Source organism: Astatotilapia calliptera, chromosome 22 (assembly GCF_964374335.1).
Source record: "Astatotilapia calliptera chromosome 22, fAstCal68.1, whole genome shotgun sequence".
Classification (NCBI taxonomy): domain Eukaryota; kingdom Metazoa; phylum Chordata; class Actinopteri; order Cichliformes; family Cichlidae; genus Astatotilapia; species Astatotilapia calliptera.
Genome location: NC_137442.1, coordinates 36,163,434 through 36,188,273, shown reverse-complemented (window position 1 = coordinate 36,188,273; position 24,840 = coordinate 36,163,434). Strand labels below are relative to the sequence as shown.

At 42.4% G+C, this 24,840-nt stretch overlaps 1 protein-coding gene across 4 annotated transcripts in view; it reads right to left on the bottom strand.

Moving 5' to 3' along the window:
- Positions 1-855: 855 nt before the first annotated feature.
- Positions 856-24,840, bottom strand: part of thrb (thyroid hormone receptor beta) — a 115,114-nt gene continuing 91,129 nt past the window's right edge. Inside the window, exons 1-8 of one of the 4 annotated variants that reach the window (XM_026155626.2) lie at positions 12,796-13,300; positions 10,911-11,011; positions 10,690-10,837; positions 9,861-10,066; positions 8,792-8,878; positions 8,518-8,664; positions 8,110-8,368; positions 856-6,620 (exon numbers count right to left, since the gene is read on the bottom strand). In XM_026155626.2, the coding sequence (XP_026011411.1) occupies positions 6,379-6,620; positions 8,110-8,368; positions 8,518-8,664; positions 8,792-8,878; positions 9,861-10,066; positions 10,690-10,837; positions 10,911-11,011; positions 12,796-13,129 (1,524 nt within the window). In that variant the 5' untranslated portion in view covers positions 13,130-13,300 and the 3' untranslated portion in view covers positions 856-6,378. Of the gene's footprint in view, positions 6,621-8,109; positions 8,369-8,517; positions 8,665-8,791; positions 8,879-9,860; positions 10,067-10,689; positions 10,838-10,910; positions 11,012-12,795; positions 13,301-24,840 lie in introns of those variants that run through there. The other 3 variants (XM_026155627.2, XM_026155628.2, XM_026155629.2) reach the window with 3 other exon arrangements.

Sequence of the window (24,840 nt, the reverse complement as noted above, 5' to 3'; positions counted from 1 at the left end):
ATGACAGTCAGGACCCGTTCCCCGACCCTAAGGCGCAGGGAAAAAACCCTCTTATCCACCGGGAAAAACCCCAACGTACCGGCAGCAAGCCGAGGAGATATTAGAATACCCACCCCAGCCCGCCGCCTCTCACCAGGGGCAACTCCAGACTGAGACAGAGTCCAGCCCCGCTCCAGGAGACTGGTTCCAGAGCCCAAGCCATGCGTAGAGGTGAGCCTGACTATATCTAGCCGGTACCTCTCAACCTCACGCTCTAACTCAGGCTCCTTGCCCACCAGAGAGGTGACATTCCATGTCCCTATTGCCAGTCTTGGTAGCCGGGGATCAGTCCGCCAGGGCCTCCGCTCCTGGCCGCCACCCGGCACACAATGCGCCTGACCCCTATGGCGCCTCCTGTGGGTGGTGGGCCTGCGGGAGAATGGGCCCATGTCTCCTCTTCAGGCTGTGCCCGGCCACCAGACGCTCGCCCTCGGGCACCCTCCCCGGGCCTGGCTCCAGGGCGGGGCCCCGGTAACCCTATCCCGGGCAGAGTAAACTGTTCCCTTGATGTTCTCTTCATAAGGGTCTTCTGAATCGCTCACAGGACCAATTTGCCATGGGAGACCCTACCAGGGGGCAAAAGCCCCCAGACAACATAGCCCCTGGGATCCCTGGGACACACAAACCCCTCCACCACGATAAGGTAGCGATTCACGGAGCAAAATTAAAGCAAAATACAAAGAACGAGGTGGGCTCAAGTCTTTTGCACAGCACTGCACATTAACCTGTGTTTCATAAAATGGGTGCACAGTGAACCATTCAAACAGCCATACAGAGCACCTACAAAGTCTGAATAAGTGAAGACACCAAATCAAATTCTCTCAAAACCATCTTTATTCTTAAGACCCAAATCACAAATTCTGCAATCATCCCCCATCAGGCAAAATCAAAATCATCAGTCCTCCAAGCTGAAAATGTCCAACAGCCGTTTGAGGAACACAATATTCTTTGTTCTTCCTTTTTTTCTGCCACAGATTCACTTTCACATCTCTCTGCACCTCCTGGTCGAATTCCCGGTTTGCATTAAACAGATGACTTAAACAAGAAGACACTCAAACACACAAGGAGAGAAGAGAAATCTGTGCCGACTGTGGATGACCGCCTCCTTCTGACCACGCTGTCCCTAAACGTGCTCATGTGTGGTTTCTTTTGGACATGAATCCAGCTAATTTAACTGTTTTTATCATTTGTTTTTTTAAATACGTCTCCATCAGATGTGGAAATACATTTGAGAGCAACACTGTATCTTTTTAACACTATGCAAAAACAATATGTTCATATTATGCTAACATCCGTAAAAAAAATCTGCAGTCTGAAAATATACATCCTTTTCCTTTGTACTGTAAAATAGCTTCTCTATGGCGCAACTCTTGCTATTGGTTGTAACTGAGAAACCTTACGAGCAACAACTCACGGGAGATATCACGGCCAACATTCACCTCCTCAGGTAAAATGAACATGTTCCTAACCAGCGGTGAGCAATGACGACGTTTACGTGCACCACAGCTCTGCGTATGTGCTCAGTGAACACAGCCAGGATACAAGATACCCAATTTATAGCCGTCCCGCAAAAAAGGAAAAAAAGAAAAGTGAAACTATGTATCAAAGTGTAAAAAAACATGTCGATTATTTTGGATTAAAGCTGCATTCATCATCCTGCTGTGAACTATTTGACTGTTGCAGATCTTTGCAAGTTTTAACTCCTTGTTTTGGTTTCACTTCCTCTTCAGTGCTTTTTTCAGTAAAACGCTCAGATAACTGATCAACATGCCAACAAAGTCATCGGGAGAACCCAGAGGAACGTGGGTAGGAGCTGTCAAAGAGCCCGGCTGCTCTCCAGCTTTTTAAGCTAAACTTTCAGGATTCATATTAGAGCGCCCACAGACTGAAATAACTTTACAGGTTTGATGATATATTACTACATCAAGGCCATCATTTGCCTCAACCATAAAACTGACAGGTTTATTGTTATGAACTGCTCGACTTTATTACATTTATGAGTGAAAGTATTACTGACAGGTTATTTATATATTTTTTTACAGAAACCAAATAATGCCCTCCTCATTGTTTTTATCCAGGTCACTGTTTCACACTGGTTCTTCTTCATGATTATTGATTATTGTGTTTTTCAGCAGTTCTTTAACTGTGACCTGCATTAGTTTTACAGTATCTATGTGACTTTTATGATAACTGTGAGACGTCTCTACCTTCAAGTTCATTCTCTGACAACGGGGCTGGCTGCACAGACAGGCTGGCTCCATCCATCCAATCACAGGGCTAGGCTTTAGATACAGTACTGTGCAAAAGTTTTGAGCCACCCTTGCCTTTATGTTTTGCCTCCAACGAGTAAGCCTGCAACGCTCTGACTTTCATCTCTTCTTCTTCTTTGTGTTAAGCTACTCCACACTGACCTATAAACCATCGGGCAATATTCAAACTGTATGTTTAGCATGAGGGAGGTGGTCTCAGTAATCCCCTCGTTGTAGCTGAAGTCAGCAAATTGAAAAATGCAACAAACAAAGAAAGTAAGGAGGAACACGGGCTGATGTGAAAGAAACTGACGGCTGTCACTGTCCTGATCACACAGTGGCTCATTTTATGCTTATGATGAGCATCCTGAACATGAAGCCACAAAGAGAATGACTGCGCTGTCGGGCAGCTTCAGAGAGGGGGTGTGGTTTCACAGAAATATCATCAGCCTGTTAAAGAAACCTTTGTTCAATCTACTGCACGCTACAAAAACACATTACACGTAAAGCTGTTAATCACCTAATTTTGGACTTTCAGTGGTTAAAATCTGTGCAGCTTTCTTAGTGTCTCTTTACCTGCACAGGAAAACAGAATCATCTGCACAAACTCGGGAACTGTTATTACATTTGACAGCAGTAACAAAGTTCCAGTTTTGATTCCCAGGCCAAAATTCCCCGCTCATGAGGTAGCGGCTAATTACAGCCCAACAACTATCCTGGTGGAGGACTGGCAGGCCAAATCAAGAGCAAACACAGCTTTTTGTTTTTCGGGCTGCAAACAATAGTTGCTGCTACTTTAGCTGAATGTCTGAAAAGTTACACTGCCAAATTCCTGAGACTAGACTAAAAGTCTTTAGTTAAAAAAAGACGTGAAAGAGAGCCTAAGAACCGGGAACGTGCAACAACAAACCATGTTTACCGCATAAAAATGATGCTTTTTACATGACTTTGTTCAATCTACATGTTCTAACCAACAGAAGCACACCAAAGGGACATTGAAGTCCTGAGCTGAGATCCTGGGACTGTTGGGTTGAACATTAGATAGTCAGCCAACTTCTGATGTGTTTGTGCAGCCAGCCCCTGCTACTGAGACATGAAGACATTTATTTCATTAGAAACACAGGTGATGTTACGTTAATGAGTCTAGCTCGTTGATGTTGGATGCGCGTTCTGACAGCTTTCGTCGAAGGCTTCTTCACATAACAAAGTCTTTCGTTGGCTGCAGACGCAGGGGTGCATGTAAACGTGGCCAACCGTTACGTTTCTGAATGGCTCCGTCTCAGCGGGGCCCGGCCCGGCCCTTCATGTCGACGGGGACCAGCCTGAGCTCGGGTGCCTCTCCCTCTGATTGTCTGTGCATTTATCTGAATCTGTACAGTTTGCGAGGTGTATATGTGTGAGGTCCGGGTCATTCAAACACTGCAGCAATTCTATTGCTTTGATAAAAAGGCATCACTTCACAGAAATGAGAAGAAACAAAATAAAATACAAGCTGCTTTGAGGAGTAGTGTGAAGCTCGAAAAAGCGAAATATAAAGAGCCGAGGTCTGTCAGATTGCAAACGGCAATACCATACCGAGGCTTTTTCAAGAAAAAAAACAAAACCAGAGGCTAAAGAACAAAGAGCTCTACTTTTCACAATCTCACCAGCCTCGTCAGTGTACCTTGGTGATGGCGAAGCATACAGTTTACTTGGCCTCCGAATGCCACAGGTCGGTCACAGTCGTGGAGTCGGACCCATGTGTTATCTGTGTGAGCGATACACCAATCAGCCACATCACTAAAACCAGTTACAGGTGAACACTGGTCTTCTCTGCTGGTAAACTCTCCCATTTACCAACCCTCCAACCGAGGCAGACAGAGGCCCACTCCAAAAACCACTGCCAGTACCCGAGTGGGACCCAGCATCTGTGCCAGTCTTATTGTTGTGGCTGATCAGTTGCTGCACAACAGCTGCACAGATGTACTGTACATTCTGTATATGTGCATGTGTGTTACTGTACTATATGCATGCCATCCTGCTCTTATTCAGACATGTAAATAACAATACGCTTCAATCAGCCATAGCCCCAACTCACCATAGCACCATGACTTCACTGTTTTAATAGAAAGCCCACGTCCACTCACGGAGACACTAAACAAACAGAAAAAATGCTGACTAATTATTTGACTTTGAGGCAACATGGCTGAGATGAAACACTGAAATCTAATGCTGGTCTTATAGTTGAAGTTCCAACCGCAGACTGAAACACAGCAAATAGGACAGCCTGTGTGTGGACCGACAGGGAGCCAATTTATACTCAACTAAGGAAGTGGAGGGAGGATGCAGTGAGGGCATTGTTCACCTGGTTTTGGCACAACATGCAGTACTGTGACACACAGACGATCCTGGCCTCAGTGCCACCGTGTGACGAGTCTCCGGCACGACGAGCGGCTCATTTTAATGCTGCTTCTGCATTCCATTCACTGTCGCTCACGTCTACATCGCAGTTTTGGTTTTGTTGTTTCGTTGTTTTGTTTCTTGTCGAAATAAAGACAAACAGAAACTCGAGCAAGATTTTTTGCACTGTACAGGTTTGAACGCACAGAACCTCTGCATTTTCAGTTAATCTGTCAGAGTTGCATATGAAATGCTTTGAGGTTGTGCTAATTAATCATTAGTCTATAAAGTATCAAAGCACCGGTCATATCATGCTGTCTGACAATAAGTCCAAAGGCAATTAACAAGCGAGAGACACTCTCTCAGTTTATTAGTGTCCACACTCTGATTTCATAAACACTCTTTGCTTTCAGCCAGACACAAAGATGCTTCCTGCTCATAAACAGAGAGCTGACCTTTGACTATTTCGCTGGCCCATATATGCTGCTGTAGTGCAACAGTATTTATGCAATATCCTGCAAAATGCCACATATCATTTTAAGGGTTGAGTAAGTAGACTTACTGTTAGCTGAAAGCCCAGCGTGTGTGTGTGTGTGTGTGTGAAGGGCCAGAGAGAAGTTGTGTTTGCAGTGTGCACTGCCACCGTGTGAAGTTTGAGGGGACTCATTACTCTAGTAGAGACACTCCAACAGACTAGTGTCCTTAGATTTGTGCGTCATGCAGACTATCGGTTTATCCTTTGACTAAAAGCATCCTGTTTAGCGCTGCCTCGTTAAGGTTCGCCTTACCTAACGAGCCACTTTCTTCCAATAGGACGGCTTCGGGAAGCCTGGCTCAGGACGAGCTCTACCGCCTGCAGCAAACGAGTGTCACAGAAGGTGCGAGAAAAACCTTTGGAAACCTCGATTTAATAGCAGTCCAAGTGCTGGGATTGTTTTTACATATATTTAGTAAATGATTTGAAACTTTGGTCATGTTTAATAGGAACAATCAGCATTGCAACATCAACTGAGAAAAGACACACAGGTCCCCTTTAATATTGCAAAATCCTGCTCAGGTTTCTCGCTCGGAGCGTGTCTCGAGCTGACGTTTGTTTTTCCGACAGCTCTGGAATGCAGCGTTGCAACTTAACCTCGTAATGTGCGGCTGCCGAGAGACTTGCAGACACCTGCGAGCTGCCGTCCGTTAGAGTACGCGTTTTTAACGGTCACAGTAGGATGGCGAGGCACCGGACAGACTGGACACTCACCAGATGGACGAAGGTTGATATATTAATGCGGTAAAGTGGAGCGGGTTTGCTGACGGCGTCTCGTGTCGTGGATGAGGCGAGCAGCCGAGTATTTCAACATAAAGGAAGGAATATACAACATGTGCTTGGCTTCTAACGAACAAACAAGTGTTGATAAGATTACCATGATGCAATAATGAAAACAAAAAACCTAGAGTCAAATCTGAGGTGAGATGTTATATCCATGACAACAATAACAGAACAAACCAGAAAAGTCAAAAAGCTATTCACATGTACCCGCACTGTCAGGAATGGTTTCATCCAAAAATAGACCAGAGAGCTACTCTAAGGTGGAATGAAGTGACACTCAGTAGTGCTGTTAGAAGGTTCGTTGTGACGGGCTTTCTGCTGGTTCCACCCCTGAGACCACCAGGGTGCCCAGGCGCACACACACGCACGCACACACACACAGAAATCCACTGGTCAGTCCTCGAAGACCTCCAGAAACAGAGGAGGGAACAGCTCGGTGGGACACTCCACTTTCATGTGGAGGAATCGGCTGGCGTGGCAGGTGCCGATCATCCGCAGGTCTGTCACCTTCATTAGCAGCTTGGGCCAGAAATGTGCCACTTTGTGTTTGCGGTAGTTGATATAATGTTCAAAGGCCAACAGGAACTCCTCTTGGCAACGCTCGATTCGCTCCACACTAGTTAGGCCTGGACGATCTGAAGACACAAGCACACCAACAGTGTTGTTATGCAGCGTCCTGCAGAGCTGTAAAGCGTTTGTCCCTGAGGAACAGTGCTGAGAGAACCCTGATAACCTTTGGTCTTCCTTTGCTAATAGGAAGGATGGCTTACAATAGCTTAATTACAACTCACAAGGGTCTATCTATGACTGATTTGATTATGTGTTTGGGATCACTGTCATACTGGAATATGAAGATCATCCCAGTTGGATCCAAATCTGACTTAACTGGATCTCCAGCACCACTGGCTGCTGTGTGGATGCTCCCTCACCTCCTTCCACCCAGTTATTGTGTATTTGGCATATCTGAGCCTATTCCTCCTGTTTCCCTCACTTAGGCATGGCTTCTTCTTCTGTGATGAAGCCCTGTGCATGAGGAAGCAGCCTTAACACAACTGTCAAATACTGTTCTTCTTCTTTTGTCCTCGTTGTTTTTAAGGACACGCTGCACACCGCGCACAGTTTCAGTCAAAAGCTTTTTATGGAGAATCACCTGGTTGCTGTATTTGTCAATTCCTGTATTATTTGGGATGATTTGGAACAAATGTGGTGGAGGTAGGGCTCTGATCAGGTGTGTGGTTTATATAAGTAGATATATCTGTAAACATATATATCGTTATACGTGTTACATGTAAGAAATTATAATGAAGAACTTGTGATGGAGACGGCATGAACAGGAGGTTGGATTAAATGAGCTCATGCTGCTCGTTTCTGAACATGTAAGTTATTTATAATTATTATTGTTTTGTTTGTTTGTCTGTTTTTTCTCTCTTGTTGTTCTTATACTATTTAAACATGTCCAAAATAAAGATCCAGTACAAATACATTGTGTTCATGCCTTGAATGACTCTTATGTCATTTCTGACTGAAAATGAGTTAAACACAGGCGCAGCTGTGGATACACTACAGTGTCAGTTATTATTTATTGCAGTACTCACAATTATTTTTCTTTTTTGGTACAAATAGTACGAAACAAAAAAAATTTAAAATTTAAAGATGATCAATAAACACAAATAATTAACTTTCTATCCCAAAGCGATTCGTTGCCCCAATAGCAGTGTTATCTAACCGTCAGTGGATACTGTAAAGTGTCAGGACAGATGGGTCTGCACCATAAAGCACACGAGTATTGATCTTCAATGAGAGTATTACAGAGAAATGCCAGTGGAGCCAGAAACAAGCTAACAGGCCAAAGCTCCTCACAATGATTACGGTGATTAATTGATTAAACTGTGGTTTGATATAGATTTCATGTCAAAACCAAGTATTCACACAAGCTGTGCAGCTGCAGATTCACGCTGCTGTACTTCCTAAAAATCTGTTCCCTGTAAGCCGACGTTACCAACGGTGTAATAAGAACGCAGTAACGCCGCTGTGCTAAAACAGAGCGAGACCTAGAAGAGCGAGAAAGAAAACCCTTTAATAACCTCTTATGTACTCGGATAAGTGTGCACTCTAGGCGATTACCGGATGAAAGCAGGATAACAGCTTGCAGAAGAGCCACCTCAGAGTCATCCAAGTTAAAGGAGGACAGCGACACGCCAAGGTCAAAGATGGCGTCTGAGACGACGCCCAAGCCTCCGTTCTTGAGCTGACCTCGTGTCACTGCCATCTCGCCGTTGAGTGTGAGGGTCTCGCTCTCTGGATCGTAGCGAACAGCAGCCCGCAGCGACATGATCTCCATGCAACAGCCTTTCAACAGGATGATCTGGTCTTCACAAGGCAGCTGGGTTAAAGAGAAGAATGGCTTATTTAGGGACAGGTGGAACTTCCATTATGTCAAAGACTGTGAAAGATTCATATTCAATCTGAATATACAGCTTTAACCACTCAGTGACACATTCACAGTCACCCTTTCCACTCAAACAAACCTACCTCACAGAACATAGGCAGTTTTTTGGCAAAGTCCACCACTCGGGTTATGGCAGGGGTGATAATTTTTGTAAACTGACTGAAGGCTTCTATGTCCACTTTACTTCCTTCAGGTGCATTATCCGTGGACGCTTGACCAATATCCTCAGGCTGAAAGAACGAGGAGTGGACATCAGCTGGTTTCATCGCATCATTTGTTATTTATCCATCGTTTTACATGTAAATGGCTGAAAACCCGTCGTTAGGCTCAACTGAACCGTGTATCTGTGTGTCTTACCTTAGCTTCCTTCACCCCCGCTGCACTCTGGTCAGAAGTATAGAATAAATTACATGTTATTTCATTAAGAAGCATTGCTTCCTCGACCTGTTGGATAATCAACAGGAATCGTGAAGTTTCAATGAAGAACCCGTGTCAAGCCAACTAAAATAAAACAAGTTAAAACTGAAGACAGATGAAAGAGTGCGCAGACAGAAAACAGGTAAAGACAGAAATAGGACACGAGTTTCCACAGCAAGACTCGGGACCACGGATCAAACGGGTCCTCGGGAACGCTCTTCATCGGATCTTTGTATGAGACCTCAATCAAATCTTTGGTCACGTTTTCAACACTTTTTGAAACAAATTGCATGAAAAACAACAGATGCGGCCATGAAAGTTTGCAGACAGATTAGGCTGTGTTCATGTTGCTGCAGGGAAAGTCTTTCCCCCCCGTTTCCCCAGTATCCTGAAAAATAAGCCTTCTTTTTTTGCCAAACCCCGCCGATCAAATAATTCTGCGATTAATGAGCGTTCCCTTTAATCGTGCCATAGAAACTCAGTATAACGCCAACAAACAGCTGACAGACTCTCAGTCCGGACAGAGTAATCAAACTTAACAGAAAAAGCAAAATTAGTCAAAAACAGAGTGAGGTGTGAAATCAAAAGCTACAAACAGAAAGAGAGGAAAATTAAACAGCACGAAAAAAAGCAAGTCATTAGTATTAGCAATTAAAAGTTGCTGCTCGGCAAAACATAAGACAAGAGTAAGATGTTCCAATATAAATTAGTGCTGCTGCGTTGAGGAAACACTTTTCTCCATCGTCCAGCTAATTCTCCCCACTCTACAAGGAGATACAAAAAAACACATGGACATATTAACATAGGGAACAGTGGAACAATGGTGGTGGAAGAGGAGGAGACGGGGACATGAAGCGGAAGGGGGCTGGGACGGGTTGGAAGCGGGCTGAGATGGGCGGGAGGGGGAGGTAGGTGGGGGTCAGGGGGGTTGGTGGTTTGAACAGGGCACAGTAATCGATACAATCAAGGCTTTGGTGAGGAGGGAAGGAGGAGGAGGACGATGTCTCACCAGGAATTTCCGCTTCTGCTTCCAGTGGTTGCCCTGGGCGTTTGTGGCCATATGGGCTTCGGTCACCATACGGATGAGGTCCCACTCCTCTTGGGTGGGCTCCAGTCGGTCCCACGCCGTCTTCTGCAGTTCCTCCCTCCGACGGCGCTCCCGGTTCTCCTCGATTAGCTTCCGCTTGGCAAGCCGCTTGCTGTCATCCAACACCACTGGGGCAAATAAAGGGGGTCAGCAGGGGGCCAAGGGAGGCCAAGAGAGTGGACGGGAAGGAAAAGGAAAGAGGGAGAGGAGGGGGGAGGGTAGGGGGGCATAAAATGATGACTCGCTGAGGTGCAGAGTTGTTCCAACACAGAACATGACATCCCGCTGAGGTGACACTTGTTCATGCTTCATGATTGTTCTTGTGTTTTGAACCGTTTTATGTTTTGGACGTTCAGAAAATGATGCAGATACAATGTAGCAGGAGGCTTTAAGAGTCAAATGACCCACACATGAAAACAAACTTTCCATTGTATGAAAAATGTGAAAGGCACAATCAAACAAAACGTGAATATGGAGACCATTATTTGTTTTTCCATGTGGTGAAAAATCATCACTGCTTTTATTTGGAGTAAATATATTTCAGGTGATGACAAACCCTGATGAACTTTCTTTAAATCCAACTTTTCTTTGTTGATTTTGTTACTAATTCTGCACTTTCTTTATAAATGGCATTGTTTTTGTAAATAAATGTCAGAATTCTTTTTTTCCAATTGAAGAACAGCAGAAATGCAAAAGTGACATAAAAGCTATAAAGACAAGAGTCAAATATCCTGTTACTGAGGCCACTTACAGTCTGTTGCCATTCCCACTGCAATGCACTTCTTGAAGCGACATTCCTGGCACTGGTTCCTGGTCACTTTGTCAATAACACATTTGCCCTCGTACTTACAGGCGTAAGTTGGATTGAGATTCTTCTGGATTGTCCGCCTGAAGAATCCCTAGAAAACAGAAGGCGACGTGATCAGAACAGGGAGACGGCGAAGGCTGAGGCCATGTGGTCACATGGTTTACCTTGCAACCTTCACAGGTAATACAGCGATAGTGGTAGCCTGTAGCTTTGTCCCCACACACTACGCATAGCTCATCCTTGTCCAGGTAACTTGGTATGTACCCTAGAGAGAAAAGAAGGAGACAACTGGATTTGTTTTCATTTTAAAAATAAGGCAAACGAATGTCAAGTAAATTTGACGACTGCCATTCACAATGTTTGTCCAAACACATTCATTTTTTATTAGATATTAATTAAAATTGGGGCAATGTACTATTCTTTGCACAGTAGTAAAAAGATAATTGTATACACACTCACACACACACATATATGAATGAATGTGTGCATTTGCATAAAATACACACTACAGAATGATGTAACATGACTCGTTGTAGTCCTGTTAAAAACTACACCCCCCATGACTCAGCAGTGGGCACGTCTGTCGCTGGCCCATCTTCTTTATAATATTTCTTCACTTTGTTGAGATTTGCAGGGAAGTTTTCATGCACAGCTCTGACACTGAGTTGAGGTCTAGATTTTGATCAGGCACCACTCCCCCCAAGGCCTTAGCTTTAGCTTGAGTCTGGAATACTTTTGTATACAGAGACGTTCATGGTCAGCTCAGAGACTATAACGTATTCAGGATCTGTGGCTGCTAAACGAGTCCAAATCATCACTGCTCCACTGCTGTCCTCGACAGTTGCTATGCAGCATTTGTACTGCCCTGCTGTGTTTGGTTTTCTCCAAACAAGGTGCTTTATCTCCTGACATCGCTGCTTTGCAAAGTTCTTGTGGTGTTGAGGTTTGTTCCTAAGTCTAAGCCATGCTGTCATGTTATTTTAGAGGCTTTCTTCTGGCAACGCTTACAAACAAGCGATAGTTGTTCAGTTTCTTTCTAATTCTACTGCTATGAACATGCTAACTGAAGCCTGTAGAGTCTGAGATGTTGGTCTTGGATTTTTGGCATTTTCTGAATATTGCGTAGTTTGACGATGGGGTGAATTTGTTGAGACCTTGGCTCTTGGGAACCTGTGGAATTGTTTTAGTAGTTACCTGAATGCTCTAGATGAGCAAACTGCCAAAACCTGTTCTTTTCTGTAGGTGGTCACACTTGCTAACAGCAGAGTGTGGAGTGGCAGGTAAACTCTGATGCTTCTAACACACTTCATGGAAAAATCTTTGTAGACTCTAATATTGTGGAGTCTATCTTGTATTTGAGATTGGGTTGAGTGAATTCTGTCACCAGGACAGCAGGTTAAAAAACCGATCAATATCTTTTGTCAGCCTTCTGTTGCCTCAACAGCAATCAATAAGGAACCCCGTCTACCTCAATCAAACACAGCTACAAGCCCTGATCACAGACCAGCGCACGATGCCTTATGTCTTGGATTTATGCTTATCGGACTTAATTCGAAAATCCCAGACATCATTGATCGATGATCAAGAAGGACCAATCATCAGTTTGAGCAAGTGTATTACAAGTCTGTTATATTATAGACACACACACACACACACACACACACACACACACACACACACACACACAACTAAACTCAAATACACACACACATGTGCACACACACACACATGTGCACACACACACACACACACACACACACACAGACACACACAGCTAAACTCAAACACACACACACAACTAAACTCAAATACACACACACACACACACACACACACACACACACACACACACACACACACACACACACACACACACACACACACACACATGCTTGCATACACACAAACCCAGTTAATTACAGACAGTGGAGACTGTTTAAGTTACTCGCAACTTCAACAAGTTATACAACCTGAACACGTCCGAGCTGCAGTTCCAGCCCCTCAGGTACTTTGTTAAAGAGCTAAATAATCACAGCCTGCATGTCGTACCTTTTCTGTGCGCACTCTGCATCCACCGCAGGTGTGAAAATTCAGGTTTGATCTCGGGGAAGTACTCAGGCTGGTGGAAGTGACTGAGAGGGACCTCCATGCTGCAAAACTCACTCTTAAAAACAGAAGGACCCGCGGCGTAGGAGCACGAGTAGTGCTGGCTGGGGGACCAAGCCTGCTCCATGCAGGGTGGATGATGAAGGGGCTGAGGCTCACAGTTGCCATACCCGGACCCTTCGTCCGAGTACATGCAATATTCCCCACCTCCCTGCACCGAATAGCTTCCGACGCCGGTGTGAGGCATCTCGTACATGTCCGGAATGCAATAGTTCATGATGAAGACCTTCAGCAGAGCACCATAAAAACTTCTGGGTCTACCCGGAGAACTATCTGCTCTCAAAAAAGAAAAACCTGAGCTGGCATCAAGCCACGAAATGAAGAAAATAACTCCTGATCTGAAAGGACTTGATGGAGTTGACCGTACTTAGGAGCAAACGCTTTATCCAACAAATCCACAGACCACAAACAACACCTTGCAACTGCCCCACCCGCCACCACCCGGCCGAATTGGGAAGCAGAGATTTATGACGACATAGGGCTCTAATCTTACACTTCACAAATCCGTGATGTACCACAGACAGTGGCGATGTCACAGATTAAGACATTACATGATGCACCTACTGTAAGAAACATCTCACACACACAAATCTAAAGAAAAGCTGGTCCACGAAAACACAAATGGTTAAAAAACCTGCCTGAGGAGGGGTCGCATATGATACAAGAATTATCTTAACCGCGATCCTTTCCTAACCTCATAACCTTGGCCTTTACATTTTGACCATTGCTTATCCTCTGGGTATTTTAACAGAACCGACTAACAAGTTCCCTTAGGTCCCTTAGGCTTGAAGCCACTTGGTGAGTACTACAACACTAAGAAGGTTCTAAGAAGGGTTTTAACACATGGCCCTGATTTTTCACCAATAAGACTCTAATGTGTATTTAGATCCTGCTGTGCAGCTTATGGAAAGATAGGGCACATATTAGTGCAATTATTTGGGATTTACTTAGAATAATGAATACCTGCACAAAAACCAAAATAACATTTTGGTTTAGGTCAGCAGCTAAATCAAATTCAGGGATTGCGCCATGAAAAACTGTGCGAATGCATGTAAATGTACAAAATAGCACTAAGATTTATTGTCTCTTGTTGCGCAAAGAATTTTAAATTGCTGAAAAACATTTAGTGTGGAAATTTGTAAACCAAAAATTCCAATTTATTTGTTTTTCTTGTCACTTTTAGACTCAACTAATTGTTTGCAAAATTAGTTGAGTCTAAAAGTGTTTTATATATCTCTATATATTTATATATATCTATATATATAGATTTAAACAATGAAACATTGTGTGGTCCGTTTCTGTAAAGGCACTTATTAATCCCAGAGAGGTTATGCTCAGTCATACTAATGAGGCGTCCTCGTCAATAATAATGACAGCCTTGAGATTTAAATGTATTTCAAATTTGCACGGTAAACAATATTTTTTCACACACAGGTGTTAAAGTGGCAAACAGCGGGTCAGCATCATTAGAAAATATGAATTAAGAATGGAAGTCACTGACATTAATATGCATCTCGAGGCAGATGACCAAATATTATAGTCCATTTATGAATTACAGTAAATTATCATTTCATGTCAAATCATTGAAACTCTGCATGATGCCATGGACGAGCTTTTAAAATAAAAACTCTTTTTTCTTTTAATTTAGCATCACCAATGTCTCTAGTTAAGACTGACCAAAAAAAGTAGACCACCTGAAAATAGTAACAGTGCCACAATCACCTATTACAATCTGTTTAAAGGTCTGTTTTGGTATGTTGCATATCCATCCAAGTCAACCAAAAGATGTCATCTCTCCAGCGTATCCTGGGTCTACCCCGAGGTCTCCGCCTGGTGGGACATTACTGGACCGCCCCACAGAGGAGGTGCCCCTGGTCATCATCCCATCCCAACTGCCTCCTGTCGACACAGAAGAGCACGGGCTCTACCCCAAATATCTGGACTCTACACCCTGTCTCTGTGGGTGAGCACAGCTCAATCCAGCCACAAACCACTCCAGTACAAGCTGGCAGTCATTACTCCATTAAACAACAAAACCACGTCATCTGCCAGAGCTAAAACTGAACCAGACACTATGTGCCCCATGACTGTGCTTACAATTCTGTTCATAAAAATGATGCAGAGCATTGGTGTCAACGAGCAGCCCTGGGAGAGTCCAACACCCACCAAGAAACAGTCAGACCAATGCAGACCAGCTCTGGTGTTGCAGGGACAAATAGCTTGCAACAACGAGCATGATATCCCATACTCCCAAAGCACCCGCCCTGCACAATAACTTAAGGGATGTGGTTTAATGGTACTAGTACTACTACTACTCCCATCCAATGTTGTGCAAATCTGCGTTGCGCACAAAAAAAAAAAAAAAAAAACTAACCTGAATTGAAATTAAAATTAAAACTTTAACAATTCTGTTTGCAGTGTGAGTCAGTGACTGGCTGCTCCCGTGTGGGATCAGAACGATGCCACCTTATCCCAAAGTCCAGCCAATGATGCGATTCACATTCGTATATACGCAGCTAATCAACGTGGCTGACAGGCTATGACAGCGTCCTTATGTGCCAGTGTTTTAGCAAAGCGGCTGATGTGGAGTGAAGCCACGTTAATGACAACGTGTACAACCATTGGAGATGTGAGCAGGACAGACGGAACAACTGACAGGAAAAGTGTGGACTTTATACCAGTTTTTAAATTGTGTTGATCGGCCACGTAAAACCAGAGTTATGATAAAATATCTGCAATGTTTGGTTTTCTTCCTGAATACTGTCGTTGTTTATATTTACTGCAGGAAGAAACGGTGAAAACAGCGTTTTATAAGGAAAACGCTCGAAAGCCTGTGAGCAAAAACACCAAAACTCCCAGCCTTTCCTATTGGTGGAAAAATGTACCATGTGGACCAATCAAAGAATGATATGGCAACATGGCCTTTAGTTGTTTAGGACGGGGGAAGTTTTAGGAGTGACGGCGTGTTTGAGATGTGAGAGATTTGAGACGTTTAGCACAAATCTTGTGTAGTTAGTGTGTAGTTAGTGTGTAGTTAGTGTGTAGTTAGTGTGTAGTCAGTGTGTAGTTAGTGTGTAGTTAGTGTGTAGTTAGTGTGTAGTCAGTGTGTAGTTAGTGTGTAGTCAGTGTGTAGTCAGTGTGTAGTTAGTGTGTAGTCAGTGTGTAGTCAGTGTGTAGTTAGTGTGTAGTTAGTGTGTAGTTAGTGTGTAGTCAGTGTGTATTTAGTGTGTAGTTAGTGTGTAGTTAGTGTGTAGTCAGTGTGTAGTCAGTGTGTAGTTAGTGTGTAGTCAGTGTGTAGTCAGTGTGTAGTTAGTGTGTAGTTAGTGTGTATTTAGTGTGTAGTCAGTGTGTAGTTAGTGTGTAGTCAGTGTGTAGTCAGTGTGTAGTTAGTGTGTAGTTAGTGTGTAGTCAGTGTGTAGTCAGTGTGTAGTTAGTGTGTAGTCAGTGTGTAGTCAGTGTGTAGTTAGTGTGTAGTCAGTGTGTAGTCAGTGTGTAGTTAGTGTGTAGTCAGTGTGTAGTCAGTGTGTAGTTAGTGTGTAGTTAGTGTGTAGTTAGTGTGTAGTTAGTGTGTAGTCAGTGTGTAGTTAGTGTGTAGTCAGTGTGTAGTCAGTGTGTAGTTAGTGTGTAGTTAGTGTGTAGTCAGTGTGTAGTTAGTGTGTAGTTAGTGTGTAGTTAGTGTGTATTTAGTGTGTAGTTAGTGTGTAGTTAGTGTGTAGTCAGTGTGTAGTCAGTGTGTAGTTAGTGTGTAGTTAGTGTGTAGTCAGTGTGTAGTCAGTGTGTAGTTAGTGTGTAGTTAGTGTGTAGTCAGTGTGTAGTTAGTGTGTAGTTAGTGTGTAGTTAGTGTGTAGTCAGTGTGTAGTTAGTGTGTAGTTAGTGTGTATTTAGTGTGTAGTTAGTGTGTAGTTAGTGTGTAGTTAGTGTGTAGTTAGTGTGTAGTCAGTGTGTAGTTAGTGTGTAGTCAGTGTGTAGTCAGTGTGTAGTTAGTGTGTATTTAGTGTGTAGTTAGTGTGTAGTCAGTGTGTAGTCAGTGTGTAGTTAGTGTGTAGTTAGTGTGTAGTTAGTGTGTAGTCAGTGTGTAGTCAGTGTGTAGTTAGTGTGTAGTGAGTGTGTAGTTAGAGTGTAGTCAGTGTGTAGTTAGTGTGTAGTCAGTGTGTAGTCAGTGTGTAGTCAGTGTGTAGTTAGTGTGTAGTCAGTGTGTAGTCAGTGTGTAGTCAGTGTGTAGTTAGTGTGTAGTGAGAGTGTAGTTAGTGTGTAGTTAGTGTGTAGTCAGTGTGTAGTTAGAGTGTAGTTAGTGTGTAGTCAGTGTGTAGTCAGTGTGTAGTCAGTGTGTAGTTAGTGTGTAGTTAGTGTGTAGTCAGTGTGTAGTCAGTGTGTAGTCAGTGTGTAGTTAGTGTGTAGTGAGAGTGTAGTTAGTGTGTAGTTAGTGTGTAGTCAGTGTGTAGTTAGAGTGTAGTTAGTGTGTAGTCAGTGTGTAGTCAGTGTGTAGTCAGTGTGTAGTTAGTGTGTAGTTAGTGTGTAGTCAGTGTGTAGTCAGTGTGTAGTCAGTGTGTAGTTAGTGTGTAGTTAGTGTGTAGTCAGTGTGTAGTCAGTGTGTAGTTAGTGTGTAGTCAGTGTGTAGTTAGTGTGTAGTGTAGTCAACAGTTTTGTTGTGTGTCAGAACAATGAGGCGCCTGCTGAGTGTTACAGCAGTGACACATCTGCTGCTGTCAGGCCTGCAGGTATCAGGCTGTTGTTCTCCTTCATCTCATAGTGGACAGAAATTATTTTTTGGAGCTGCACAAATAATTTGTGTGGCATCAGATTTGATGCAGAACAGCTGATTGTTCTGTGAATAGTTTGAAATGTTTGTTTAAAAAACGCCTCAGTAACTTTTTTGCAGAAGTAACTTTATAATTAATTACCCAACATTGGTCATTATTTACTGTATTTTGCAGACAGAGTTACAGACTCTCTCCCAGACCACAGACTCATAATACAGTCATAGCTTTATAATAAATAAAGAAAGTTGTGTTTTCAAAATTGGAGTTGAAGTTATTTTTCCTTCCAATAGTGTTAACATGCTGCACAGGACAGGAACAAGATTTTTATAATTTTCATTGTAAGTGGGCTAAAGCAGTTAATTAAAAGTAGTCTAACATAAATGCTGTAATTTGATTACTTTAATAAACATGTAACTTGGATGGATTGGATGCTGGCGTGACCACAGTGCTCACGTCTGCTGTTGCTCACAGTGGTCCAAGGGGACGCTCAGGGAGTTTGTGTGTTCGCTCAGACACGTGAAACATTAGAGGGAACATTGCTCCCACCCACGCTTAAATATCCTTGACAGGATGAAGAGCTGGTCTCAGTTTCTGTGACCGAGACAAAAACTGCTTCTCCAGAATCTGAGGTTTGAGTACCAGGTGGATACTCGTCTCCGGTACCCTGACATAGTCCCAGGGAGGCTGAGAAGCACGATCCCCTAAAGCTGGTAGACTTTCTCCGATCCCCCTTCTTGAAGAACTACCACACCGTGTACCAAATTTCACACTTAATTTTATATTTAATCAAATAGGTAAGAAATAATAATATACATCTGACACACAAGACATAAATATGTGTAACAGACGTCTCCCATCCAAGTACTAACCAGGCCCGACCCCGCTTAGCTCCTGAAACCAGACAAGCTCAGGGTGGTACGGTGGTAAACTAACAGATGTCCAAAGTTATTACATTTTAATCTGAAACGTGGTGGTGGGAGTAGAGAACCACTTTTCTATGCCTTGTGCAGGACTCACAAAGTTTGTACAAAAAAGGGAACTCATTACATACAATAATCCTCATATACTGTAGCATCTACATGTGTGTGTTTATAGACAGAAGCTGGCTAGTGTAAGACCAGCATGAGTAAAGAGTTCATGGGGAAATACGAGAAAGCTTTGTTGCTGTGCTAAAAGAAAACGATCTACTGTGTTATTAATAAACTTTCCTCATTACCATTTTCCTCTTTCTCTGTAAAAGTCTTCTGGATGTCTGCCTCTCTGTGACTGAATGTTTTTAACAGACAACCTTGACCTTGATTGTTGTTTATTTATGGAAAGCTCTCTAATTGTTAATTGGTTCTTCATTAAAGACAGGAACAACAGATAGAACAGTTACCGTTAAATACAGGCTGCTGTCAAACATGCTTTGCTGTACTTGTAAGACTCAAAGATTTCTTATTAAAATGCAAGTTGGAAAACTCCTGAGATCAGCTGAAGATCAGTAATAAAAACAACAACAATAAGGCTTTAAAGACAAGTGATAAGTAATAATAGTATATAGCTAAAAATACCTGTCGTGGAGGTGAGTTATAAAGCTGCTTTATCTACTTAAACAAAGAGTAGTGACTGTGTAATAAGATTGAACATTTTGACTTGTTCCGTTAAAAATACGTTTCAGTGTTCAGCGTTTGATTGATCTGCCTGGGAGAACAGTTAAAAAGGCTTATCGTGGGATTAGCAACTCCATTAATGTAATAAGTGTGAGTGTGTGACCAGTAGATGTGATCAACATGCAACAGCTGGTAAGAGGCTGGTCCTATGAGGCAAATCTTCTTGCAAAGAGGGCTTGATACCAGTTTAACTTTTTGATGAGGTGATGTCCTGGTCCTGAACTAATCTTGTTTGTAGTTTCTTAACAACTGTTAAGCATTTGTCAGACAGAGTTTAACGCCTGTCAATAATGAAACAATCTGTTGTCTGAGTGGATGGTGTGACTGTCTACGCTTTTTTCTATGCCACGTTTTGGACTTTTAGTGACGAATTTAGTTCATTTGTCACATTTTTTAATCTCCAATTCTTTGTCTTCTTCGTCTTAGTCACATAAAGTGAAGCTTTATTAGATGCTGAAAAGCTGTTTAAATGCAGTATTAAAACAGCATAAATAGAAAATAACCTTAATATTTGCATATGACTCACATAAATATCATTTATTAAGATATTTATATATATATTTCTTTAAATATATACTTTTGTCACTGAGCTTTGAGAAGACAATCTAGCAAGTGTAGCAGATCTGAAAGCACTTATGTCTTTATTAAAATTAAAATATTAAAATAGAGAATGTTAATATGGTAAAATGCAATATACTCAGATGCCCGGTGTATCACTTTTAGTATCTGGAAAACAACAAGTACTAAAAAAGGAAAATCTACAGTAAATTACGAGCCTCTATGAATTTTCCTACTTACCCGGGGTGGTCACATAAATGCCAGCTGTCTCTTTTTTCCTCCCCTATGTAAAAAATACAAATGTACAAATACGATCCAGCATGGTCTCTAATGGATGACTCGAGGTATTCCTGCCAACAGCTGAAGTAACCAGCGAGGCCTTTGACCAAAAAACGCCCCAACTTTCCGTGCCGTGCACCTACGAGACAAACTTCGCTCGCAGTGGCTCTTTACCACACTGGCCCCGCGGCGGGCTTTTGTACATTCCCTCCCTTGATCGTTTGAGGACTCGGGGGTTCAAAGCTGGTCATTAACAATTTTTGGGTGTGAGGAATCTCTTTTATCCAGGGGCCCTCAGTTAACATGATCTCCAGTGCCAGTTGTCCCTGGCTACTCTTTGTTACCTGAGGAGGCCACATTAGTTGGCTAACCTTTCCCTTAAAGTTCAGGGTAAGCTGAGGGGAACAACAGAAGGCTACCCTCAGTAAAGGTTAAAGTTGGAGAGGATTATCCTGCACTTTAGGATAAGGTGGGTGAACTTGTTTTGAATCCTGCTCTTCCTTTTTTCTCATTATAAATACTGTCATTGCCTTCTCTACACAACTCCACAAGGATTAGACGCCCAACACGCCCAGAACTGCAAACATTTGCTGAATGAATCATCATATTGTTAAAGAAATATCACCTTGTTTATGAACACGAATCGCAGAATTTAGACAAACTTGTAGGGTTGTGTTTATATTCTACAACCTGATCCTGTTATGAGGGATCGAGTGCAGATCACCAGCAAAGTCCAAAAAAGGTTTTCCAGGCGAGACAAAAAATGCTGTTCTTACAGGCGTGTCCGCTTCCAGCACCGATTTTATTAAGAAGTCTAGAGAGGAGCGACTGCTGAGAGGCAGTGTGCAAAGCATCATGGGAAGAGAGTTTAAGAGCCAAATATTACTGAATGCGATTTTGCATAATACACAACTGGAAAATGAAAACAAAGATGACAAAAACATTTCAGGTAAACTTAAAACGCTCCACATTCAGGACATGATACAAATGCATGAGGGGGGGGGGGGGGGGGGTGTCATTTGTTTTTGTTTACGTTTGGAAAAATGGAAACGTGATGATTCATATTATTCATTCAGAAAGAATACAATCAAAGTTAAATCTGCAAAAGGGATTTTTCTTATTAAACAGACTTCAACACCATCTAAAGAGTTGTCCTTTAACACATGAAGCACACAGACAGATGCTCTACACTTTCCGCTCCTCTGTTTAGTTGAAAAATGCTCTGAAAGGAAACTGAAAAGTAACTGTCCTTTAACTGTACGCTCAAACTAATTTCCAATTAAACATTCGTTCCATCCGCCATCAGTTCTGCCTTTTGGTCCAAAAGAATCATGAAAACTTCCTGTTTGACGCTAAGATGACCTTCAGGGTCATCCGTCACATGAAAACCAAAATAGTTCCAAACGCCAGATCTGAATGAGGGTGGGGGAGGTTCAATTTGCCATGTTGCAACGAGCTTAGCTTCTGTCTTGCTAACTTGCGCTGGGCTCAGTGGATCTGCGCTCGACAGTGCAGCCTAGGCGGAGTAGTCAAGCGCAGATCCACTGAGCGCTCAACACAGACAACATCGTCAGAAGGAAAGTTGATAAAATAAATTACAAATGTTGTATTGTTCCATACATATGCGTACCGAACCGAAAGCACTGTATCGAACGGTTCAATATCAATACGAATATCGTTGCACTCCTAATATATATGTATATAGATTTTTTTTGATTAATTGAGTGAGCCAAAGCATGGCTGCTGTTTTCTGTTGTGTCCACAGTACCTACAGAAAGAAACATCTACCTTTAGTCAGATCTGTGAATTTGAAAGGATTTTGTAGAAGTTTATACTCGAGTTTAACTAAACAACAACACTAAAGCTATTCTGTTATACCTGTATGTAAAAAACACACTGCACCCAAAATATTTCATAGTTCAGCAAAACTGATCAATCTAATAAACTTAAACCTGCTCCATCCTCCCTACTCTGGTATTTTAAAGAGTACTTACCAGAAATATTAAACAACCTAACTAACAGGGCTGCAAACTCCCAGCAAAAAAGATAAAATAGGGAACCACCCCCCGCCCTCCACCTCATGATGCTTAATCAACTTTAATTTAATGCACATGTAAAAAAAAAATGCACAGAAATCAATTATTTTTCAAGAATAATTAAACAGAGTCAACATCTTTCTTCAACAGAACTGCAGACTGCACAGATGGCGCAAAAACAAAGAAGAGAGACGATCAGCTGATCATTGATCAGTTTCATGATTGAAGTAGCAGCAGGAGAGAGAGAGAGGCAGTCGCTCCATAGGTTGTTAAGCTTAACGCTGGAATGCTTTACAAACATTCAGAGATGAACTTACACACTTGCTTTACTTCTCTCTGGGATCACTTCCTCAGAGATGAAATGCCGGTTTGGTAGCGAGGCTACAAACACACAGCCGCTCTATCACGTGAGCACACTGCTGCGACGTGCTACGGTTATGAGCAGAGTTACGCCGTGTAGTTTAGTGAGGTGCTTTTTTGATATTTAATGTTTAAATATGTTTATATTGTCTATCCTGTAAAATAGTCAGATGTCTATTCATATTAATGTACAGAATTCACCTGCTTGCTGCTACTACTGCACATTCACCCAATGTATATACTACATATATATATATATATATATATATATATATATATATATATATATATATATATATATATATATATATATATATATATATATGCTGTCCTTGTGTGTTGGCCCTGCGACAGACTGGCGACCTGTCCAGGGTGGACCCCGCCTCTCTCCCTATGACAGCTGGGATAGGCTCCAGCGCCCCCCCCCCCCGCGACCCGGAAAAGGATAAGCGGAAGCGAATGGATGGATATATTATATTCTTCTTTTTTTGTACATTTTTTACATTTTTAATTTTTTTAAGACTTGTGGTGGTCTGCGAGCAGACGATGGTGATCTGAGGGGATGAAAAAAGGAAAGAAGTTCCATGTAGGCGTGTTAAACTGCAACAGTTTGAATATATTCAATGAATATTTCAACAACATAGTGCACTCTTATACAAAACAACACCCACTTACCTGTAGTTTTATTACAAACATGTTTAAAGTGTAATTTTAAAAAGAACAAAGACCTCTTTCACTTGTAAGGTTGTATCAGTATCAGAGTGTAATGAAGTGATCTGGTCACAGGCGCACGGTGCACCAAACCAGGCTGGTATCCACGTCCCATAAATGCAACAGGCGTTTAGTGTGGGTAAGAATGATTGCAGTGAACTCACCATCAAATCTATAACACAATTACTTATGAAAGGAAAATCAATGTGTTGCCGTGGCAACGTCTGAACCTGACTGAAATGCTTTCATACAGAAAATGATTCCTGCAGACTTTATTTTTCACACATGGCTTTTGCTGGTTTCCTTCATTTCTATTAAAGAAATAATAATAATAATAGGTCATGTGATTATAATAGGTCATGTGATTATAATAGGTCATGTGATTATAATAGGTCATGTGATTATAATAGGTCATGTGATTATAATAGGTCATGTGATTATAATAGGTCATGTGTTGTTATCATCTGAGGTTTTTGATTTTAGGAGCTGCTAATGACCTGATGATTTGGATTACTTCCTGATATGTGAACAATGAACACACACACACACACACACACACACACACACACACACACACACACACACACACACACCTTATCACTTATTGAACAGCATTCTGTAAGGAGACACTTTAAGAGCCAAATGTGTTCTCATAGTTGCTGACACAGCATTTCATCTGTGCAGCAGTTCGGGGTTGACTTCTTCAGCTTTCAGTGGGTGACAGGGCTGCAGTGCTGTGGAACCACGGTGTTGGTATATGTGCAGAATGTGGTCAGCACTGTCTCAGGAAGGAAAGCTCCTTCTGAATATAATAATAATTATGGGATCTTTATAGGTTTGCTATGTGCACTTATGCAACCCTGTCACCTTTTAAGGACATTTCTTATCACTCCTTAAGCCCCAAGATGATTCCAAGCTACAGATCCTGCATAGCTGCTTAGACTCTATTAAAGCTTGGATGGCTGACAGCTTTCTCCGACAGAAGTTTGTGCTCCTGACAGATTTGTGTCTAAGGTAATAGAAACCTTTGGTCCCCTTGCATACGTCTGCTAAACCCTCTGTCTCCGGGTAACTTCACACTTTTACATTGATGCTCGTGTCAAATCTCTGCTTCACTCTTGTTTTTAAACCACTTAAGAAATATTGCCAAGTTAATCCCACAGTGTCACACTCTGAACTGTAAACTGTTATTGGTGCATATATTTCAACACTGTAATTCACTGTTCACTAGTCTAAGCCAAATGTCTCCAGCATGCTGCGGCGAGGCTTCTTCGTCCTCACATATCACTTTTAGAGCTCTGCATGGAAAAGAACCTGCACACATCTGAGTATGTGCTCAGCAGGTCCCTGGGTCATGTGATCAGGGCTGTGCATTACGCTGAAAATGAAGGAGTAACAGTGACCCCAGAATCTCTCCCTCTGTGGGCTCTCCCACACAGCTGAGAGTCAGCTTTTTAGACTTGTGTTCGACTGACCTTTGTTTTCAGGGTTCTGGTTAACCCTTTAAGACCTACCACAGAACCAAGTCCGCCAGAGCTTATATCATATTTTTACATGGTGTGGAGCCATTTT